The 22,801-nt window shown below is 45.1% G+C and overlaps 1 protein-coding gene across 1 annotated transcript in view; it reads right to left on the minus strand.

Moving 5' to 3' along the window:
• The window catches only part of LOC110526985 (basonuclin 1), a 22,989-nt gene extending 9,777 nt beyond the window's left edge, over positions 1–13,212 (minus strand). Inside the window, exon 1 of the mRNA XM_036963627.1 lies at positions 13,060–13,212. Within this exon, the coding sequence (XP_036819522.1) occupies positions 13,060–13,212 (153 nt within the window). The remainder of the gene's footprint in view (positions 1–13,059) is intronic.
• Positions 13,213–22,801: the final 9,589 nt, after the last annotated feature.

Genomic DNA, 22,801 nt, shown 5'->3' on the forward strand with positions numbered 1-22,801 from the left:
TGTTAGCTAAAGAGATCTATCGGCCAATTTCTTGGGCCACTATACCTATTTTGCCAATTGGACTGAACCCCTTTGCTACACAGAACCCGAATACTCCATCACGACTGGTCTATTAGACGTAACTGCACGAGGAGGCTATAACAGACTACCTCCATCACAACGTCCATCTAAGGCCATTCTGCTAACTTGCTAGCCCCGGCCCGCTAGCTGTCTGAATCACCGTGTCTCCAACCAGCCTAACTACTCACTGGACTCCTATGATCACTCGGCTACACATGTCTCTCCCTAATGTCAATATGCCTTGTCTATTGCTGTTCTGGTTAGTGATCGTCTTATTTCACTGTAGAGCCTCTAGCCCTGCTCAATATGGCTTAACCAATCCTTTAGTTCCACCACCCACACATGCGGTGACATCAGCTGGTTTAAATGTTTCTAGAGACAATATCTCTCATCATCACACAATTCCTAGGTTTACCTCCAATGTATTCACATCCTACCATACCTTTGTCTGTACAGTTTGCCTTGAATCTATTCTATCGCGCCCAGAAAACTGCTCCTTTTACTCTCTGTTCCGAACATACTAGACGACCAGTTCTGATAGCCTTTAGCCGCACCTTTATCCCACTCCTCCTCTGTTCCTCCGGTGATGTAGAGGTTAATCCAGGCCCTGCAGTGCCTAGCTCCACTCCTATTCCCCAGGTGATCTCATTTGTTGACTTCTGTAACCGTAAAGCCTTGGTTTCATGCATGTTAACATTAGAAGCCTCCTCCCTAAATTTGTTTAATTCACTGCTTTAGCACACTCTGCCAACCCGGTTGTCCTAGCCGTGTCTGAATCCTGGCTTAGGAAGAACACCAAAACACCTGAAATTTACATTCCTAACTATAACATTTTCCGACAAGATAGAACTGCCAAATTATCAATGAACCTACCAGGTACAACCCCAAATCTGTAAACATAGGCACCCTCATAAATAGCATCCTAACCAACTCTCCCTCCAAATACACCTCTGCTGTTTTCAACCAAGATCTTAGCGATCACTGCCTCATTCTCTCCACCCCTCATCACACTCAAATGCTCCCTAAAACACTTCAGTGAGCAGGCCTTTCTAATCGACCTGGCCCGGGTATCCTGGAAGGATATTGACCTCATCCCGTCAGTAGAGGATGCCTGGTTATTCTTTAAAAGTGCTTTCCTCACCATTTTAAATAAGCATGCCCCATTCAAAAAATTTAGAGCCAGGAATAGATATAGCCCTTGCTTCACTCCAGACCTGACTGCCCTTGACCAGCACAAAAACATCCTGCGGCGTACTGCATTAGCATCGAATAGCCCCCATGATATCCAACTTTTCAGGGAAGTTAGGAACTAATATACACAGGCAGATAGGAAAGCAAAGGCTAGCTGTTGTCCAGACCTGCCACAGGGTTCATTTCTCAGGCCGACTCTCTTCTCCGTATACATCAATGTCGCTCTTGCTGCTGGTGATTCTCTGATCCACCTCTACTCTGACGACACCATTCTGTATATCTCTGGCCCTTCTTTGGACACTGTTAACAAACCTCCAGACGAGCTTCAATGCCATACAACTCTCCTTCTGTGGCCTCCAATTGCTCTTAAATGCAAGTAAACTAAATGCATGCTCTTCAACCGATCGCTGCCCGCACCTGCCCGCCCGTCCAGCATCACTACTCTGGATGGTTCTGACCTAGAATATGTGGACAACTACAAATACCTAGGTGTCTGGCTAGACTGTAAAATTTCCTTCCTGACTCATTTTAAGCATCTCCAATCCAAAGTTAAATCTAGAATTGGCTTCCTATTTCACAACAAAGCATCCTTCACTCATGCTGCCAAACATACCCTCGTAAAACTGACCATCCTACCGATCCTCGACTTCGGTGATGTCATCTACAAAATAGCCTCCAAAACTCTACTCAACAAATTGGATGCAGTCTATCACAGTGCCATCCGTTTTGTCAAAAAGCCCCATATACTACCCACCACTGCGACCTGTACGCTCTCGTTGGCTGGCCCTCGCTTCATACTCGTCGCCAAACTACCTCATCCCAATACTGTATTTATTTTGCTCCTTTGCACCCCAGTATCTCCACTTGCACATTCATCTTCCGCACATCTATTAATTCCAGTGTTTAATTGGTTTATTGTAATTACTTTGTCACCATGGACTATTTATTGCCTTACCTCCCTTATCTTACCTCAATTGCACACACTGTATATAAACTTTTTCTACTGTATTACTGACTGTATGTTTGTTTATTCCATGTGTAACTCTGTGTTGTTTTATGTGTTGAACTGCTTTGCTTTATCTTGGCCAGGTCGCAGTTGTAAATGAGAACTTGTTCTCAACTAGCCTACCTGGTTAAATAAAGGCTCCCCATGCTAGGATCATCTACAGCAGGCCTGCCCTGTTCTCCCCATGCTAGGATCATCTACAGCAGGCCTGCCCTGTTCTCCCCATGCTAGGATCATCTACAACAGGCCTGCCCTGTTCTCCCCATGCTAGGGTCATCTACAGCAGGCCTGACCTGTTCTCCCCATGCTAGGATCATCTACAGCAGGCCTGACCTGTTCTCCCCATGCAAGGATTATCTACAGCAGGCCTGCCCTGTTCTCCCCATGCTAGGATCATCTACAGCAGGCCTGCCCTGTTCTCCCCATGCTAGGATCATCTACAGCAGGCCTGCCCTGTTCTCCCCATGCTAGGATCATCTACAGCAGGCCTGCCCTGTTCTCCCCATGCTATGATCATCTACAGCAGGCCTGCCCTGTTCTCCCCATGCTAGGATCATCTACAGCAGGCCTGCCCTGTTCTCCCCATGCTAGGATAATCTACAGCAGGCCTGACCTGTTCTCCCCATGCCAGGATCATCTACAGCAGGCCTGCCCTGTTCTCCCCATGCTAGGATCATCTACAGCAGGCCTGCCCTGTTCTCCCCATGCTAGGATCATCTACAGCAGGCCTGCCCTGTTCTCCCCATGCTAGGATCATCTACAGCAGGCCTGCCCTGTTCTCCTCATGCTGGGATCATCTACAGCACCAAAGAGGTGTCCTCCACACCTGGCCCACCAACTCCATGTCAGCCAATCATATCCTGGCCATAAGACCCTTTACACAACACAAAGATGATGCCTCTGTCTCTGGTTGTTGCCCAAATGGCACCGTATTCCCTTTATAGTGCACTACTTTTGACCAGGGCGCATTGGAAATAAGGTGTAATTTGGGATGCAACCTCTGTTTCCCACTAATGGTCCTTATCTCTCAGGACAAGCACTCAGCAGCAAGTGTGTGTGTGAGAGATTCTAGTCACTGATGCTACTAGTGCTGTTGCCCTGTGTGTGTGTGTGTGTGTGTGTGTGTGTGTGTGTGTGTGTGTGTGTGTGTGTGTGTGTGTGTGTGTGTGTGTGTGTGTGTGTGTGTGTGTGTGTGTGTGTGTGTGTGTGTGTGTGTGTGTGATGCTATCTGATGTTTTGTGTTTCCTGCTTGCTGTACAGTGCTGTGTTAAGTGGTTGGGTTGAGAGAGAGCAGTAGAGTGACTGGGCTGAAACAGAGCTCTCCAGACCACCACTACACAACACTGAGTCAATCACAGTTCTCCAGACCACCACTACACAACAATGAGTCAATCACAGTTCTCCAGACCACCACTACACAACACTGAGTCAATCAGAGGCCCAAAACAATATTTCACACACTTTCATTCTCTGAACAAAGCATATTGTATTCCAGGGTTCTAGGTTTTATATTCCAAAGTGTGTGTACATGCTTGTGTTGATGCTCATTAGATTGCGTTGAGAAGTTGGTGTGAAAGTGATTAATAAGATTCCGTTTCACCTGACGGTAAGAATCAACATTTTATGTGTCATAAAAATAAGTGTATAAATCACAGCAACAAACAGGGTTTCCGTAACATCAACAAGAACAGTATGCATGTCATTTACCACTAGCCGATTACTAACTAGCATCCCTTGAGAAAAGTCATCAGAATTGTGATCAAAGCGACCTGTGTTAGCACTACACGCCACCCCCCGTGCTGCGCTAGCACCGCTCTCTCTCTCTCTCCCCTACCATCTATAATGTATCAACAGCATGTGTTAGCATACATGAGTAGCATGCTTAATGGTTAGCAATTACTGCTGCTGTAGCACTAACCCCCTCAACAGGGGAGGAGGAGGAGACTGTCTACCTCGCTCTTAATTAATCACACAGTCAACTCCTCCCACTCGTTCGTCAGCAGGGCTGGGTTCCATTCCAAAATATGTCCCCTTGTTCTCTTCCCTTCAGTCTGACAGGACAGGATATGTTAGAGTAAAATGGAGGAAACCGGTTAAAACGTGCTTGAACTACTCAGTCATCTCAGTTATTTTAGATGTACAATGGGGAGTGAACATAGACAGATGGGAGACCACAACTTTCTGGAATGAAATGCAGCCGATTAACGCTCCGATGCATCCTTCCTGTTCTCTGTCCTCTCTTTCTATTTCTTTCCTTCTCTGTCTCTGTCTTTTATCCTCTCGTCTCCTCAGTCTCCCTCTCCTCCGTCTCCCACTCCTCAGTCTCCCTCTCCTCCGTCTCCCACTCCTCCGTCTCTCTCTCCTCCGTCTCTCTCTCCTCCGTCTCTCTCTCTCCTCCGTCTCTCTCTCTCCTCCGTCTCTCTCTCTCCTCCGTCTCTCTCTCTCCTCCGTCTCTCTCTCTCCTCCGTCTCTCTCTCTCCTCAGTCTCCCACTCCTCAGTCTCCCTCTCCTCCGTCTCTCTCTCTCTCCCTCTCCTCCGTCTCCCCGTCTCCTCCCAGTCTCTCTCTCCTCCGTCTCCCCTTCTCCTCCCAGTCTCCCTCTCAGTCTCTCTCTCCTCCGTCTCCCCTTCTCCTCCCAGTCTCCCTCTCCTCCCGGTCTCCCTCTCCTCCGTGGTCTCCTCCTCCCAGTCTCCCTCTCCTCCGTGCTCTCCTCCTCCCAGTCTCCCTCTCCTCCGTGCTCTCCTCCTCCCAGTCTCCCTCTCCTCCGTGCTCTCCTCCTCCCAGTCTCCCTCTCCTCCGTCTCTCTCTCTCTCCCTCTCCTCCGTCTCCCCGTCTCCTCCCAGTCTCTCTCTCCTCCATCTCCCCTTCTCCTCCCAGTCTCCCTCTCCTCCCGGTCTCCCTCTCCTCCGTGGTCTCCTCCTCCCAGTCTCCCTTTCCTCCGTGGTCTCCTCCTCCCAGTCTCCCTCTCCTCCGTGCTCTCCTCCTCCCAGTCTCCCTCTCCTCCGTGGTCTCCTCCTCCCAGTCTCCCTCTCCTCCCCCTCTCCTCCCCGTCTCCCTCTCCTCCCCCTCTCCTCCCCGTCTCCCTCTCCTCCCCGTCTCCCTCTCCTCCCCGTCTCCCTCTCCTCCCCGTCTCCCTCTCCTCCCCGTCTCCCTCTCCTCCCCGTCTCCCTCTCCTCCCCGTCTCTCTCTCCTCCCCGTCTCTCTCTCCTCCCCGTCTCTCTCTCCTCCCCGTCTCTCTCTCCTCCCGTCTCTCTCTCCTCCCCGTCTCCCTCTCCTCCCCGTCTCCCTCTCCTCCCCGTCTCCCTCTCCTCCCGTCTCCCTCTCCTCCCCGTCTCCCTCTCCGTCTCCGTCTCCCTCTCCTCCGTCTCCCTCTCCTCCCCGTCTCCCTCTCCTCCCCGTCTCCCTCTCCTCCCCGTCTCCCTCTCCTCCCCGTCTCTCTCTCCTCCCCGTCTCTCTCTCCTCCCCGTCTCTCTCTCCTCCCCGTCTCTCTCTCCTCCCCGTCTCCCTCTCCTCCCCCTCTCCTCCCCGTCTCCCTCTCCGTCTCCCTCTCCTCTGTCTCCCTCTCCTCCCCGTCTCCCTCTCCTCCGTCTCCCTCTCCTCCCCGTCTCCCTCTCCTCCCTGTCTCCCTCTCCTCCCCGTCTCCCTCTCCTCCCCGTCTCCTCCGTCTCCCTCTCCTCCGTCTCCCTCTCCTCCGTCTCCCTCTCCTCCGTCTCCTCATCTTCAGCTGATCTTCTCCTGTGGGACTGAGGTGACGTGGAAGAACCTCTTGGTCACCTCCGACCACCATAATCCCATCATTACAGGGCCCAACCAACACGGCCCAATTACACTAATCCCATCACACACAGGCACACACACAGTCTTATGTGCTCGCACACATGCAAACGAATGAAGGCACGCCTGCACACACACAAAGACACACACACACACACACCCCTTTGATGTTTCCTCTAGTGTACAACTCAATCTGTTCCTCTGGACAATCAAAGTGCGCACACACACAGAAGCACACGCAGCAGGCATTGCTCCGCGTAGTCCTCCCTGTCGTTCATTTGTCTTAATTAGCTATTCATTTCTTCATTAGTCCCTGAGATTAAGAAAAAAAACTGTCACTTTCACAGACCACCGCTGGGCTGGCTAAGTCTGCTGCTGTGACCATGACCGAACGGACAGACAGACCAGCGCTGGGCTGGCTAAGTCTGCTGCTGTGACCATGACCGAACGGACAGACAGACCACCGCTGGGCTGGCTAAGTCTGCTGCTGTGACCATGACCGAACGGACAGACAGACCAGCGCTGGGCTGGCTAAGTCTGCTGCCGTGACCATGACCGAACGGACAGACGGACCACGGCTGGGCTGGCTAAGTCTGCTGCTGTGACCATGACCGAACGGACAGACAGACCAGCGCTGGGCTGGCTAAGTCTGCTGCCGTGACCATGACCGAACGGACAGACGGACCACCGCTGGGCTGGCTAAGTCTGCTGCTGTGACCAAGACCGAACGGACAGACGGACCAGCGCTGGGCTGGCTAAGTCTGCTGCCGTGACCATGACCGAACGGCCAGACAGACCAGCACTGGGCTGGCTAAGTCTGCTGCTATGACCACGACCGAACGGCCAGACAGTCCAGCGCTGGGCTGGCTAAGTCTGCTGCTGTGACCATGACCGAACGGAATAACAGACGGAGAGACGGACTCTGGTAGAGTTAATGAGTTGTTAGATCAAGGGTGATATAGTCACAGTCAAAGTGTCATGATTTATTGGTTATTCAGTTTGATTTCTGAATACTTGGTCATTGTCATGATCACAGAGGCTTTTATTTAGTTATGCATTTATGATAAACTTGATTCAGACAGGAATAGGAGCATGTTTTTATTCACAAATGGATCGTTCGTCTTCCACAGTCCACAATGTCAGGATAACACTAATTAACACTTTAATGAGAAATCTCCATAAACTACCATTAACACCAGTCTCTACAACTTGGGATGGAATATTTTCCTTACACAATATTTCTGACAATCAAAACACTGTGCAGGATTGCTGAATTCTGGTAACTTTCCCCAAATTCCCAAGAATCCCAGATATCTTGATTGGAGGATTCCCTGATTTCGTGCTTATTCCCTAGCAATTCGAGGAATATTCCAACTTGGAATTCTGGAGAACCTAGGAATTTTCCCTGAATTGTGCAACCCTACAGTGTCTACTTGATTTTCAGAAATACCTTAAGCGAAAATTTACGTCCAAAAATATAGAGAATGGATACCCTATAGACCACACTATTAATCTTCACAAAATCATTGGCGGATGCAGAAAGGAAGGAAGAGCACCAGAAAGTGGAATGGAAACTCTTCTCATCTCCTGTCTCTGTCTTCACGCTGGTGTTAATGCTGTCACTCAGCACCTGGATCTACTGGGCCACAGGGTGGGAAATGGAAAGCAAATGTCTCAGAGTCTCTATCCATCCCCCCCTTCGCCTTTCTCTAGGTGCTTTTGTCTTTCTCCCTCTTTTTTCTCTCTCATTTTCAATCTCTCGCTCTACGTGGGGTTGGCTCCTTTTCTCTCCCCCAAGTGGAGATTTTGTATTTCTCTCCACATTCGTAAACAAAATAAAACTATGCAAATTTCTGTCTTTATTGGCCAAACCAGCAACTTCAGTGCCTTTGGGAATTATTCAGAAGCCTTGACCTTTTCCACATTTTGTTACGTTACAGCCTTAACTTAAAATTGATTTTTTTAAAATTCCTCAGCAATCTACACACAATACCCCACAATGACAATGCGAAAAAAGCTTTTAGAAAATGTAGCAAATGTAATAAAAAATAAAAAACAGAAATACCTTATTTACATAAGTATTCAGACCCTTTGCTAACAGACTCAAAATTCAGCTCCGGTGCATCCTGTTTCAACTGATCATCCTAGAGATGTTTCTACAACTTGGAGTCCACCTGTGGTAAATTTAATTGATTGGACATGATTTAGAAAGGCACACACCTGTCTATGTAAGGTCCTACAGTTGACAGTGCATGTCAGAGCAAAAACTAAGCCATGGGGTAGAAGGAATTGTCCGTAGAGCACAGAGACAGGATTGTGTCGAGGCACAGATCTGGGGAAGGGCACCAAAACATTTCTGCAGCATTGAAGGTCCCCAAGAACACAGTGGCCTCTATTATTCTTAAATGGAAGAAGTTTGGAACCACCAAGACTCTTCCTAGAGCTGTCCGCCCAGCCAAACTGAGTAGTCGGGGGAGAAAGGCCTTGGTCAGGGAGGGGACCAAGAACCTGATGGTCACCCTGACAGCGCTCTAGGGTTCCTCTGTGGAGATCGCTGCAAAGGTGCTTCAACAAAGTACTGAGTAAAGGGTCGCTGTAATCGCTGCAAAGGTGCTTCAACAAAGTACTGAGTAAAGGGTCTGAATACTTATGTAAATGTGACATTTCAGGGGGGGGGGGGGGGGGGGGTTGTGTAAATTAGCAAAAATGTCTATAAACTTGTTTTTGCTTTGTCATTATGGGGTATTATGTGTGGGGGTGACATGTTTTCTCTCTCTGTCTGTCTAATTCAAGGGGCTTTATTGGCATTGGAAACATGTGTTTTATAGTGCTAAAGCAAGGGAAATGGATAAACAAAAGTGAAATAAACAATAAAAAGTGAACAGTAAATATTACTAACAAGTTCCAAAATAATAGAGACATTTCAAATGTCATATTATTTCTCTCTCTCAATTAAAATCTGCTTATCTGAGAGTCAGGAAGGGAGTGAGAATCGGGTGAGGCTGAGAAAGGCTGAGAAAGCAGCAGCAGCAAACCATGACACCCCAAACCTGGGTGATAACATGGGTCTGTCAGTGTGTGTGTGTGTGTGTGTGTGTGTGTGGAAATTACCTCTCCACACACTGACTCAAACCCACAGAGGGGAGGATATGGTTGAGCAGAATCACAGAGAACATATTATAAATCATCAAGCTATGAAATACTTTGCGTGAGCAAACTTACAAGAACTATTTAATCAGATGGAATAGGGCACTATTGGAGCTGGAGTTGCTATTCTATTAAAAAAATTTAAGTAATTTTGCTCACGCAAACAGTTTCTTAGTGTGAGGATCAAGTCTGCCAACATGTTGTACACTTCATAGAGGTTTAATGGAGGTTTCATTTCATCATGTTTCATTGACAGTGATTCAGGGCAAATAAAACAAAACTTCCTCTAAACACCCATGCAGGCCAGAGTGTTAAATCATCCAGTAGGTCAGTTATTCACTATATACAGACCCATGCAGGCCAGAGTGTTAAATCATCCAGTAGGTCAGTTATTCACTATATTCAGACCCATGCAGGCCAGAGTGTTAAATCATCCAGTAGGTCAGTTATTCACTATATTCAGACCTATGCAGGCCAGAGTGTTAAATCATCCAGTAGGTCAGTTATTCACTATATTCAGACCCATGCAGGCCAGAGTGTTAAATCATCCAGTAGGTCAGTTATTCACTATATTCAGACCTATGCAGGCCAGAGTGTTAAATCATCCAGTAGGTCAGTTATTCACTATATTCAGACCTATGCAGGCCAGAGTGTTAAATCATCCAGTAGGTCAGTTATTCACTATATTCAGACCTATGCAGGCCAGAGTGTTAAATCATCCAGTAGGTCAGTTATTCACTATATTCAGACCCATGCAGGTCAGAGTGTTAAATCATCCAGTAGGTCAGTTATTCACTATATTCAGACCTATGCAGGCCAGAGTGTTAAATCATCCAGTAGGTCAGTTATTCACTATATTCAGACCCATGCAGGTCAGAGTGTTAAATCATCCAGTAGGTCAGTTATTCACTATATTCAGACCCATGCAGGTCAGAGTGTTAAATCATCCAGTAGGTCAGTTATTCACTATATTCAGACCCATGCAGGCCAGAGTGTTAAATCATCCAGTAGGTCAGTTATTCACTATATTCAGACCCATGCAGGTCAGAGTGTTAAATCATCCAGTAGGTCAGTTATTCACTATATACAGACCCATGCAGGCCAGAGTGTTAAATCATCCAGTAGGTCAGTTATTCACTATATTCAGTGTCTGGGAGTTCAGGGTCTATGTCCCTAGTGGAACCTTAGTTCTAATGTAGTGCACACAGGGCCCTGTTCAATAATAGTGCACAATCTAGGGTCTCAGAAATGGTCTCCAGTCACTTCTGCGTCACAGCCATAACATCCTTGACAGAAACATTTAAATTGTTCCTCTCCGGCTCGTAAAATAAATCCTGCCATATGTCCATAATATCCACACTGGTTTGGTTTATAGAGTCAACAGCAGTCAGTGGTTCAGAGCAAGACGGGAGGGAAGGGAACAGCTGTGGGGTGTGACAGTGTGTATTGACTGGGCCATGTTGGAATCATTTAGTGGAAAGCAAATCAATTAGGAGAGGATTGGTGCAGATTGCCACACAATGTGAAACTAGCTGTGCCTGTGCCAAGATGGTAAAGACGGGAATGGAATGGGATAAGAAATTCAACTGGCTGGCAAGGAACTGAGTGTACTAAACATTAGGAACATTAGGAACTTTCCTAATATTGAGTTGCACCACCTTTTGCCCTCAGAACAGCCTCAATGCCTTTGTGTGGTGAACCATTCCTGATACACACGAGAAACTGTTGAGCGTGAAAAATCCAGCAGCGTTGTAGTTCTAGACACTCAAACCGGAGCGCCTGGCACCTACTACCATACCCTGTTCAAAGGCACTTCTTTAACCTGTCTCCTTCCCTTCATCTACACTGATTGAAGCGACATCAACAAGGGATCATACTGTAGCTTTCACCTGGTCAGTCTAAGTCATGGAAAGAGCAGTGTTCCTAATGTTTTGTACACTCAGTATGTGTATGTAGTATATTTATGGAGGATCTCTCTCTCCCTCTCTCATTTCAAAAGTGATAATGTACACAGACCTAATGCCCATTGTAGACCTACAGTATGTAGGATTATATTTTTTTAAATCTGAAATGTGCAGAATTGTTTTTAAAGTTACAAGTTAACATTAAACAATCTATACGTGTTCGGTAAGAGAAATGCAGAGAGTGTTGGGCAAAACAATTAAGCAAAACTTGAGTGTAATGTTTCTGTTCAAATCTCTTCATATCATTTAACGCATGACACCATAAAAAATGGATAAACCACATCACCTATCTGCATCAAATAAGACGCACTTTTAATTTGAAAGACATTTATTCAGATAAGCTAGAAACATTGTTCGAATCTATCACATTTATTTATACAGTGCAAAAACATCTATAAAAACCCAAGATATAGCACAGTGAAACCATCTGTAACAAACACGGACACACATATTTTCCTCATATCTTCATTCCAGGCCAAAACTGCAGCCAAAATACAGAGCAGCCTGGTAGTACCAGGAACTAAGAAAGTCCTGCAGAATTCCTCTAATAAAACACACAGACTAGCACAGAGCAGCTACAGGAAATAGGATTTAGGAATACAGCAGTCTAGGATGTCGCTGTGTGTAAAAAAAAACTACCTGCAGCACTAAAACAAGTGGTCAAAAACCAGGAGATAAAACCAGGAGCTAAAACCAGGAGATAAAACCAGGAGATAAAACCAGGAGATAAAACCAGGAGATAAAACCAGGAGATAAAACCAGGAGCTAAAACCAGGAGATAAAACCAGGAGATAAAACGAGAAGATATAAACCAGTAGCTAATGGTTCACAGACAGAGGACTTCCTGCTTCTGAACATCTCAGTGTGTGTGAGTGTGTGTTACACATGCACAGACCATGGCCACATTCATAAATCATACGCCACTGAAACACATGTACGGCTGTGTGGCAGTTATAACGCTAAGCTAATTGATGACAAGTGTTGAGCTACTTAAAACAGACTGATATAAAGCTGTTATGTATTTAACACGACCCAGTGTGAACTTGAACACGTACGTCATCCCCTCTAAAATAAAAATAGCAGTAGTATTTCCGTGGAGTGTTTTTAAAGGAATGACCCTATATCACAAAGTGGCTGGGAAAACTGTGAAAGTCACCCACCCAGTTAAAGGACATCTCCTAGACATGTTCACCAGCCTTTCTATCTGACACACAACTCACTTGGTTCAATAGCCCCATTTTAGACTGAAATAAAACTTCTTTTTTTTTTTTACAGGATTCTGCTTTAAAAATAGGTTCAAAGATGAAAAGTGAGAGTTTGAACTCCTGTCCTAAGAGTGAAATGTGAGAGCAAAGCATGAGAAGCTAAGGCTCTGCTTGTGCAAGTAGTGACAGGCTATGCTTTAGCCTATTAGGAGTCAATGGAGACCAAAGACAGCGTGAAAAACTCATTATTCCTCCTAATTCAGCAGTCAATCACAGAGCAAACACACACACACACACACACATGCAAGCACACACACACTGCCAGTTTCAACACAACACCTGAAAACAAAAAGTTACCTGAATCTCCATGAAAAGTGGGTTAGTCTCGTCTACATAAAAAACACAAATCACAGATGAAGAAAAAGAAAAGCCACAACTTTTATTACTGTCTCCCCAGCAGTTCTAGCCACCCGTTAGAGGAGAGGAGAGAGAGACATCGAGAGAGAGAGATAGCTGTGGGAGAGTAGCGGCGGCGAGAGAGAGAGAGAAAGAGAGGGAGCGAGGGAGTGTATAGTAAATGAGAGGAACATGTTAGTACACTGCGTCGGAGAGAGTTTAGCTCCCAGCTACGCTCTGATTAATATCATATCTCCCCTCTCTCTCTCTCGCCTGCCTCTTGACAATCTTGTCACATCTGGCTGACAAATCCTCACAAGCCTCTCGGTGGCAGCGCAGGGCTGGGGTGGAGAGGGGCTCAAGGGGGCTGTAGGAGGGGGGGAAGGCTGGGGCGCAGAGGGGCGGATCACGCCCTGGGACTGGCTGGAGGGGGTGCAGGCTGCAGCAGAAGCCCCTCGCTGACGGACCATCATGAAGCTAATGAAGCTGACTGGGCTGGCAGGCTGCAGCCGCTGCACACACACACACACACACACACACACACACACACACACACACAGCAGCCCAGCTCAGAGGAGCCCAGCCCTGCTCTGTTCTGCCCCGGGGCCCTACAGCACTGAGACACACACTCACACCCAGAGAGAGAGAGCGAAAAAGAAAGAGAGAGTTAAGGAGTATGGGAACCAAGGGAAGAGAGGGAGAAAAATAGAGTACGAGACAAAGAAGGAAGAGACAGAGAAACAGAGAGATACAGAGAGAGAAAGAGAGAGAGAGAGGGAGAGAGAGAGAGAGAGAGAGAGAGAAAGAGAGAGAGAGAGAGCGAGAGAAAGAGACAGGGAGAAAGAGGGAGAAATAGAGACAGAGAAAGAGACACAGAGAGGAAGAGAGAAACAGAGAGATACAAAGAGAAAGAGACACAGAAAAAGAGACACACAGAGAGGGAGAGATACACAGAGAGAGTCACATTATCATCCCACTCAGTTCAGAGGGTGAGGTGGAGCCAGTTCAGAGAGAGATAAGTCAACAGCCAGCTCACTAACACAGAGCCAGAAATCTGTTTTCAATGGTTCCACTGAACATGTCAAGGAAATAAAAGGCATTTTCAAATAACACGGAGAGTAACTTGGTTGGCCTTGTTTAGTAATGATTAGATATGTTTAGAAACGATGTCTGTTTGTCTACATGCCTTATTAATGCACATCCAAACATCTTATTATGTAGACTGAAAGCATCTACCTGTGTCTACCTGGTAGTTGGACAGTATTCAGCAATTTTATTCAATCACATTCATTTGATATTTTTTAGGATTTGTTTTACCTTTATTTAAACAGGGAGTCACCATTGAGACCAGGGTCTCTTTCACAAGGGAGCCCTGCATATACAATTCATAAGACACAACAATCAAATCAAAATCAGATACAATGTAAAACAAGTCATTAAAATACACCACAACACAAATATTCAAGAAAAACAGTTACATTCCACAGTATGAAGGTCCCCAATCAATATTTTCAATTGCCTGAGCGGCACCAGAACATCCAATTGTAATATATTTGGTACTTGGTTCCAGCAATGAGGTGCTTTAAAACTAAAAGCGGATTTACCTAGTTCGGTGGAGACCCGAGGAACCTCAAGCGTTAACCAAACCTGTATCTGGTGTTTCTATACTTTAACAACAAAGTTAGGTACGTTGGAAGCTGGTGCAGGAAAGCTTTCTACACAAAAAGAGAGTAATGACGTGCTCTACGGGACTTTAATGAGGACCAGCCAACCTTTTGATACAGGATGCAGTGGCGAGTATTAAAACTGTCCCCTGTAATCAAAAATAGTATATGCTTCTATGTCGTGGCTTCAATATCATTTAGAGCAGTGATGTTTTTAATGAATAACCCATTCTTCTAGTGTGTCAAACATGTCTAACAGCCAAAGGATCCTGAGTGAGTCCTATTATTAAGTTATTTTCCTCGATTTACATCAGATATGACAGGTACACAACTGTTACCAAAACAGGTAAATGAAAGGACGTGCCACTGTAATTGCTATGTAAATGTGGTAGCACTTAACTGTGTCACTTTACAAGTTGATCTAATACATTTGTCGTATAATTATGCTAGTAACAACTATGTGTTAATAACATATTTTATAACAAAAATGGCTCATGTTCAACAGAACACTGTACCAGTGACAGAAACACGCTGAATTCTGGGTACAACATACATTTGAATATTAAAATTAGCAATATTAACTTAAATAAAATAAACAATATTCAGGCCAAAAAAATGATATTCATCACAAAGAACTGTGGTAATGATACAATGCTGTTACTGTACAAACCAGTCTTGGATCAGATGGGACATATTGTGTTAAAGAAGTCTATTGGAGAGTTCATTCTCTATCACAAAAACAAGGAGGAGATAGAAAAACACCAAGCAAGGCCATGTGAGTCGATAACAAAGACGGTATTAAATCTGCCGAGAAGCTTGAAGGACCTCTGTTTTTAGTTCTATATTCACCTGAAAGAAGTTAATATAATCAAGATTCCATTAAATACCTGTCACCTAGATTTAAAGGTCAGAACACAACACACATACACACTCTGCAGAACAAGATGTGGTTGTGGTGTGTTGTTCACACCTCCAAACACAGAGAGACAGAGAGAAAGAGAGTGAGTGTTTGCGCCTAACAGCACCACACAGACACTTGTGCTAATTGTTACATTATGGCTGCAACAAAACATTAGGCTGCTCTTAAATTACATTCCACTAGTGAGTGGCCAGAAGCCAGCACACATAGAGACAGAGAGAGGCAGACGGGGCTAAAGCAAGCATGCCTTAGCAGTCTTCTGTACAGGGATACACAGCAACAGACTGAACATGCCTTAGCAGTCTTCTGTACAGGGATACACAGCAACAGACTGAGCATGCCTTAGCAGTCTTCTGTACAGGGCTACACAGCAACAGACTGAGCATGCCTTAGCAGTCTTCTGTACAGGGCTACACAGCAACAGACTGAGCATGCCGTAGCAGTCTTCTGTACAGGGATACACAGCAACAGACTGAGCATGCCTTAGAAGTCTTCTGTACAGGGCTACACAGCAACAGACTGAGCATGCCTTAGCAGTCAGTCTTCTGTACAGGGATACACATCAACAGACTGAGCATGCCTTAGCAGTCTTCTGTACAGGGATACACAGCAACAGACTGAGCATGCCTTAGCAGTCTTCTGTACAGGGATACACAGCAACAGACTGAGCATGCCTTGGCAGTCAGTCTTCTGTACAGGGCTACACAGCAACAGACTGAGCATGCCTTGGCAGTCAGTCTTCTATACAGGGCTACACAGCAACAGGCTGAGCATGCCTTAGCAGTCTTCTATACAGGGCTACACAGCAACAGACTGAGCATGCCTTGGCAGTCAGTCTTCTATACAGGGCTACACAGCAACAGACTGAGCATGCCTTAGCAGTCAGTCTTCTATGCAGGGCTACAGAGCAACAGACTGAGGGAGAGAGAGTGCTGGGAAACACAGTAGTAATGAAACAAATGACAGGACCACTAAATAAACCCTCCACTGGGATAGACCAAATTACAAGCAGCACCCAGTTAGAATAGAACAGAATGGAAACTTCTGTATATACCAGCACTAACTTGGAAAGGAAGAGAAGCAACTGTATAAATCAGCAATTCATTCAAATTAAGGAATAGCTTAGACAAACACACAAAGGTCCCGTGTGGCTTAGTTGCGGATTGTGGGTTCGATTCCAATGGGGGACCAGTATGAAAATGTACGAAAATGTATGGTCTGGGTAAGAGCATCTGCTAAATGACTAAAATGTAAATATTGAGTTTGAATAGAATATAACCATGTGGATAACAAGCCCTGAGTTGCAATATAATAGAACCATGTGGATAACTAGCCCTGAGTTGCAATATAATAGAACCATGTGGATAACTAGCCCTGAGTTGGAATAGAATAGAAACGTGGATAATGAGCCCCGAGTTGGAATATAATAAAACCATGTGGATAACTATCCCTGAGTTGGAATATATAACAGAGGAGGGCCTGTAGTCATATTGTCAGGTTAAAACAACTTCCTGCCTGGTTGGCTGCTTTAAAGTTCCTCCTTTTGTTTTAAGGGAGTTGCCGCAGTAAGTAAGCAGCGTCTTATGGCAGGTAAGGACAACCTCTACCTCCCTCAGCAAGCATGGACACAGCCCGGCCAGGACGCAAACATCAATCACCAAATGATTCACGTGGAAAACCGAGACGAGAAATGATCTAGAAGTTACTGAATGCAAACCAGGCGCATTCTGTGAATAAACATGAATAATGACGGCATCAGCAAACGCTGGGAAACGACAGCGCTACAACGACACACGTTTTTCTCATTTCTACCTCAGGAGCATGTAGCAAGATTTGGCTAAAGGAGAGAAAAGAGGAGAAGAATGTGGAAAAGAAATAAGACAAGATGTTTCTCACCTCAGCCATTGTCATTAGAGATAGGTTTCCAGGGTTACCGTGTAGTTTGCCATTCCCTGCGAGTCCTACAAAAGAACTGCCTCCAACTCTCCCGTCTGAACAAGTACTAACGCAAAAGAGCCATCACACGCCAGCACTCTGTCACACACACTCATACACACACTGTCACACACACACACACAGAGACGACACACACACTGTCCTCAACGCTCACACCACATAAAAAAACAATAAACGTACTACTCTTACTCACACACACACACACCTTTTTTCCACTCTCTCTTCCTATGTTGCTGAGGACTGGCTCTAAACTACTCAAGATGTGCTCTGTAGAGTGTGTGTGTGAGTGTGTGTGTTGAAACCGGGCACAGGGGATTGGAATGAGATCCTCCCACTCTCCCACTCGGCATTCTCACCTCAGCTGCCTGCTCCCTCCCCAGCCAGCAGAGCAATCGCACAAACACACGCGCACGCACACACACACACACACACTCCCACCCCCATAGTCACAGGGCAGCCCCCCTCACAGCTGGCTAGAAGAGGGCATGACACTCATCTTTCACAGAGATTTGATCAAAAGGAATCACAAAGGCTGGAGGCACTCCTAATGCAGTCAGGAGAGACTCTACCTCTCCCTCTCTCTTTCCTTTCCTCTCCCTCGCTCTCTCAGCCTGAGTAATGCTTTAAATCAATGCTGCCCCTCTCAGAGCAGAGAGCTCAGTCCAGTATGGTTGTGTGTGTTCACCTTAATGGAGCTCTGTGAACAGCCTCCATAACAAGTTGTGCCTTGTGCCGTCAGGAATGTGTCAGTCTCTGTGTTAAGTATTTCTTTAGGACAAAGTCAATTCACAATACTTCTGAAACATTATTGTCCCTGCTCACTCGGACACTTTTCTTCACACACCTTTCTGACAGAACACAAGGTAGAATAACTCCAAGTCTTGTTATCAAGTCTTAGTCAGTTATCAATGATACAATTGACTCCCGCGCACGCACGCACACACACACACATGCACACACACACCTGTGTTTTGACAGCGTATTGGACCTTAAGTCCACCTTATTCAAGAACATGAACACCCAAATAAATGTGCAGGAGTAAATTTATCTTTGTGTGAATAATCAATTGTCTTTCGTTTTCAATTATCATAATGATAAAAACAGTGACAAAATGTGTGTTCACTCATTCAGAAATGGCCCACAGTGACTGTTTCACATCAGTGTTTAGGGCTATTGTCTCATGGTGACACACTTAAACCATGTCAGAGAAAAATGCTAATGAAGCATCTGACTCTTTCTTTTTTTGTTGCTTCAATTATGAGCAACTCACAGGGGTTAGAGGTCAGAGCACCCTGCAAAGTCTGCTATAAGCAGAGTAGCCTAATACTCTCTCTCTCTATCGCTCTCTCCTGTTTTTACACGTCTCTAATTCACTCTTCCTCATTAACTCCTTCACCGTTTCAAATGTTCTCTCTCTCCTTCCTGTCCATCTCCTTTCATCTCTTTGTTCTCCATTGTCAATGTATTTTATTTGACTTTGTCGCTCTGTCTGTGTCTGTGTCTCTCTCTCTCGCTCTCAGAGAAAGCTCTCTCCTGTTGTGGATCTTAGCCATTAGGGGCGTCTGCTAATCCACAAATTACACAGCAGGTTTAAACAGGTATGCTGTTGCTGCCTCTGTCTGTCTGTCTGTCCTACCTGTGCTTTGTTATCTACCAGCGGAGGAGAGGAGAGGGGAGAGGGTTTCCACCAGGAAAATAAATCACTCAGATGCTAAACATCTCAGGCCGCATTTTTTTTTATAAGCATTAAGTATAAATCTAAGTATTTACAGAGAGCGTCTGGGACGGTAACTGATAAAAACCTATCTAATAACCCTTGAAGTTGGATATTAACCCTCCATTACTTTCACACATGACATCAAAGCTTTTCTGATTTGTGAATAAGCCCAAATGTTATGATGTTATTACACATGGATCAGGAGAGATAGTCAATCAGGCATGCAACGTGGGGTGGAGGCGCTCCAGTCCTTCTTCCCCGTCAGGGAGATACATAAGCCTGGAACTCTTAATTTATTCCTTACCTAGGGGATGCATACCAAACAGACAGACAGACGGACGGACGGACACAGAGACCTGGGTTGGATTATGAGGTCCTGCTGGTTGGTTAGATTGCTGTTCTACGGTAGGCTAGAACCGCTGTTGCCGTATGCACGCCCCAAGGGTGGCGGAACGGAGGAGGCTCCCGCTAAAACCACAGTAAATAAACACCATGTGCAGAGAAAGAGGTCACACTGTTATTTATATGTTGGCGTTTTGGTTTCCGAAAATATAATAATGCTTGAGGATGAGTTGTGTTGGTACGAATGTTTGGCTTGGACTTGGAAATATCAATGGTTTATTTGAGACAACTTTACCATAACCTTGTTTTTGTACAAAAAAAATAATAATAAAAAAAACTCAATAAACATTTAAATCAGTATTAGATTTAGTTTGTTAAGGTGACAGAATCTTTGTACATTTTTTCAGCGCTGGTTTTATAAACAATATTTATTTTGTTTCTCCTCATAGTGAAACATTGAAAGCGGATTACCTGACTGGCATCTTACTGTGAAAAGCTAACAAAACGTCATTTTTTTACATGGCAAAAATATAACTAATTTGACATGAAATGTGAGGTGATGTATGATTCAATGAAACAATGATTACTGATTATTCTCTCTCTGCTGTATCATAATGAACCAAAACAGAAAGTGCCTATCAGAAGACCTCTGTCTCAGGTTTTGGTCAGCTGTGCTATAGAGTGCTCACCAGGCTCAGAAAGTCTACATTGTCTGTCTCAGATGTTGAAAATCTCTCTCTTTCACTCTGTGAAGCGCCTGCTGTATAGAATGTGTTTCCTGTCTGATTATGGGAGCTGTGTATAGAATGTGTTTCCTGTCTGATTATGGGAGCTGTGTATAGAATGTGTTTCCTGTCTGATTATGGGAGCTGTGTATAGAATGTGTTTCCTGTCTGATTATGGGAGCTGTGTATAGAATGTGTTTCCTGTCTGATTATGGGAGCTGTATAGAATGTGTTTCCTGTCTGATTATGGGAGCTGTGTATAGAATGTGTTTCTTGTCTGATTATGGGTGCTGTGTATAGAATGTGTTTCCTGTCTGATTATGGGAGCTGTGTATAGAATGTGTTTCCTGTCTGATTATGGGTGCTGTGTATAGAATGTGTTTCCTGTCTGATTATGGGTGCTGTGTATAGAATGTGTTTCCTGTCTGATTATGGGAGCTGTGTATAGAATGTGTTTCCTGTCTGATTATGGGAGCTGTGTATAGAATGTGTTTCCTGTCTGATTATGGGAGCTGTGTATAGAATGTGTTTCCTGTCTGATTATGGGAGCTGTGTATAGAATGTGTTTCCTGTCTGATTATGGGAGCTGTATAGAATGTGTTTCCTGTCTGATTATGGGAGCTGTGTATAGAATGTGTTTCTTGTCTGATTATGGGTGCTGTGTATAGAATGTGTTTCCTGTCTGATTATGGGAGCTGTGTATAGAATGTGTTTCCTGTCTGATTATGGGTGCTGTGTATAGAATGTGTTTCCTGTCTGATTATGGGTGCTGTGTATAGAATGTGTTTCCTGTCTGATTATGGGAGCTGTGTATAGAATGTGTTTCCTGTCTGATTATGGGAGCTGTGTATAGAATGTGTTTCCTGTCTGATTATGGGAGCTGTGTATAGAATGTGTTTCCTGTCTGATTATGGGAGCTGTGTATAGAATGTGTTTCCTGTCTGATTATGGGAGCTGTGTATAGAATGTGTTTCCTGTCTGATTATGGGAGCTGTATAGAATGTGTTTCCTGTCTGATTATGGGAGCTGTGTATAGAATGTGTTTCCTGTCTGATTATGGGAGCTGTGTATAGAATGTGTTTCCTGTCTGATTATGGGAGCTGTGTATAGAATGTGTTTCCTGTCTGATTATGGGAGCTGTGTATAGAATGTGTTTCCTGTCTGATTATGGGAGCTGTGTATAGAATGTGTTTCCTGTCTGATTATGGGAGCTGTGTATAGAATGTGTTTCCTGTCTGATTATGGGAGCTGTATAGAATGTGTTTCCTGTCTGATTATGGGAGCTGTGTATAGAATGTGTTTCCTGTCTGATTATGGGTGCTGTGTATAGAATGTGTTTCCTGTCTGATTATGGGAGCTGTGTATAGAATGTGTTTCCTGTCTGATTATGGGAGCTGTGTATAGAATGTGTTTCCTGTCTGATTATGGGAGCTGTGTATAGAATGTGTTCTCTGTCTGATTATGGGAGCTGTGTATAGAATGTGTTCTCTGTCTGATTATGGGAGCTGTGTATAGAATATGTTTCCTGTCTGATTATGGGTGCTGTGTATAGAATGTGTTTCCTGTCTGATTATGGGAGCTGTGTATAGAATGTGTTCTCTGTCTGATTATGGGAGCTGTGTATAGAATGTGTTTCCTGTCTGATTGTGGGAGCTGTGTATAGAATGTGTTTCCTGTCTGATTATGGGTGCTGTGTATAGAATGTGTTTCCTGTCTGATTATGGGAGCTGTGTATGGAATGTGTTTCCTGTCTGATTATGGGAGCTGTGTATAGAATGTGTTTCCTGTCTGATTAAGGCTCTGTATGTTATAAAAGGCAGGTCGTGTCCTCCAGGTAGTCACTAGATGACCATGTCTGAAGGAACTAAAACGTCAGTAGTCGTTCTATAAAAGACAAAAGTGGCAATACATGAGCTATTTAGATCTAAACTAGGGTTAGACTTCTGATTATTAGTAGGATGAAGGTAAATACTAGAGGAAGGGTTCTTTCATATTTGTGGTTATAAAGTGCCAAAGTACTTCCCTCCTCTCTGGAATGACCAGGTAGTGACGACCGTGTCGTCCTGACCCAGGCTGGGCCTGTCCAGACACAGCCAGGTGGAACGAACTGGAGTGGTTTGTTGTGAAGAGCTGTGTGTGTGGGTTGTGTGTGTGTCCTTGTGTGTGTCTGCAGTTAACGTATCTACCATGTGCATCTATCCTGTGTGTGTGTGCGCGTCTGCCTTTACTTTAGCTGACAGTAAAAAGGGTAGAGGAGAAGCCATTACCCACAGCCACTCAGCAGGACTGGCCTCTGGCTACATCCAGCATCCTCTGTGGTACCAGGCCCCGACCGTCACCTCCCCAAATGGCAGGCGTTTACCTGTCATCCCCAGTCATTACTCAATAAACACTCTCGCATCCACGGTCACTTTAAAATCACATAACAGAGGACAGAGAGAGGCTAAGAGAGCATGGGTGTCTCCCAAATGGCACCTTATTCCTATGGGCCCTGGTCGAAAGTAGTGCACTATATAGGGAATAGGGTGCCATTTGGGCCGCAGACTAAGAGAGCCTGAGTTCACTTCAAATTAGGCTTTAAACAGACGTGTCAGTGGTTGGGCTGGAAGATATTTAGTGGGGAAACAGGGCATGTGTATGAGCGTGTCCAATACAGCTTAGTTTGTTGAATGTTCGGTGAGTAATAAGATGGGTTTAGTCGTTAACAATCACTCCATGTATGCTAAAGAAACAACG

The sequence above is a fragment of the Oncorhynchus mykiss genome, chromosome 26 (assembly GCF_013265735.2).
Source record: "Oncorhynchus mykiss isolate Arlee chromosome 26, USDA_OmykA_1.1, whole genome shotgun sequence".
In the NCBI taxonomy this organism is placed as follows: Eukaryota; Metazoa; Chordata; class Actinopteri; order Salmoniformes; family Salmonidae; genus Oncorhynchus; species Oncorhynchus mykiss.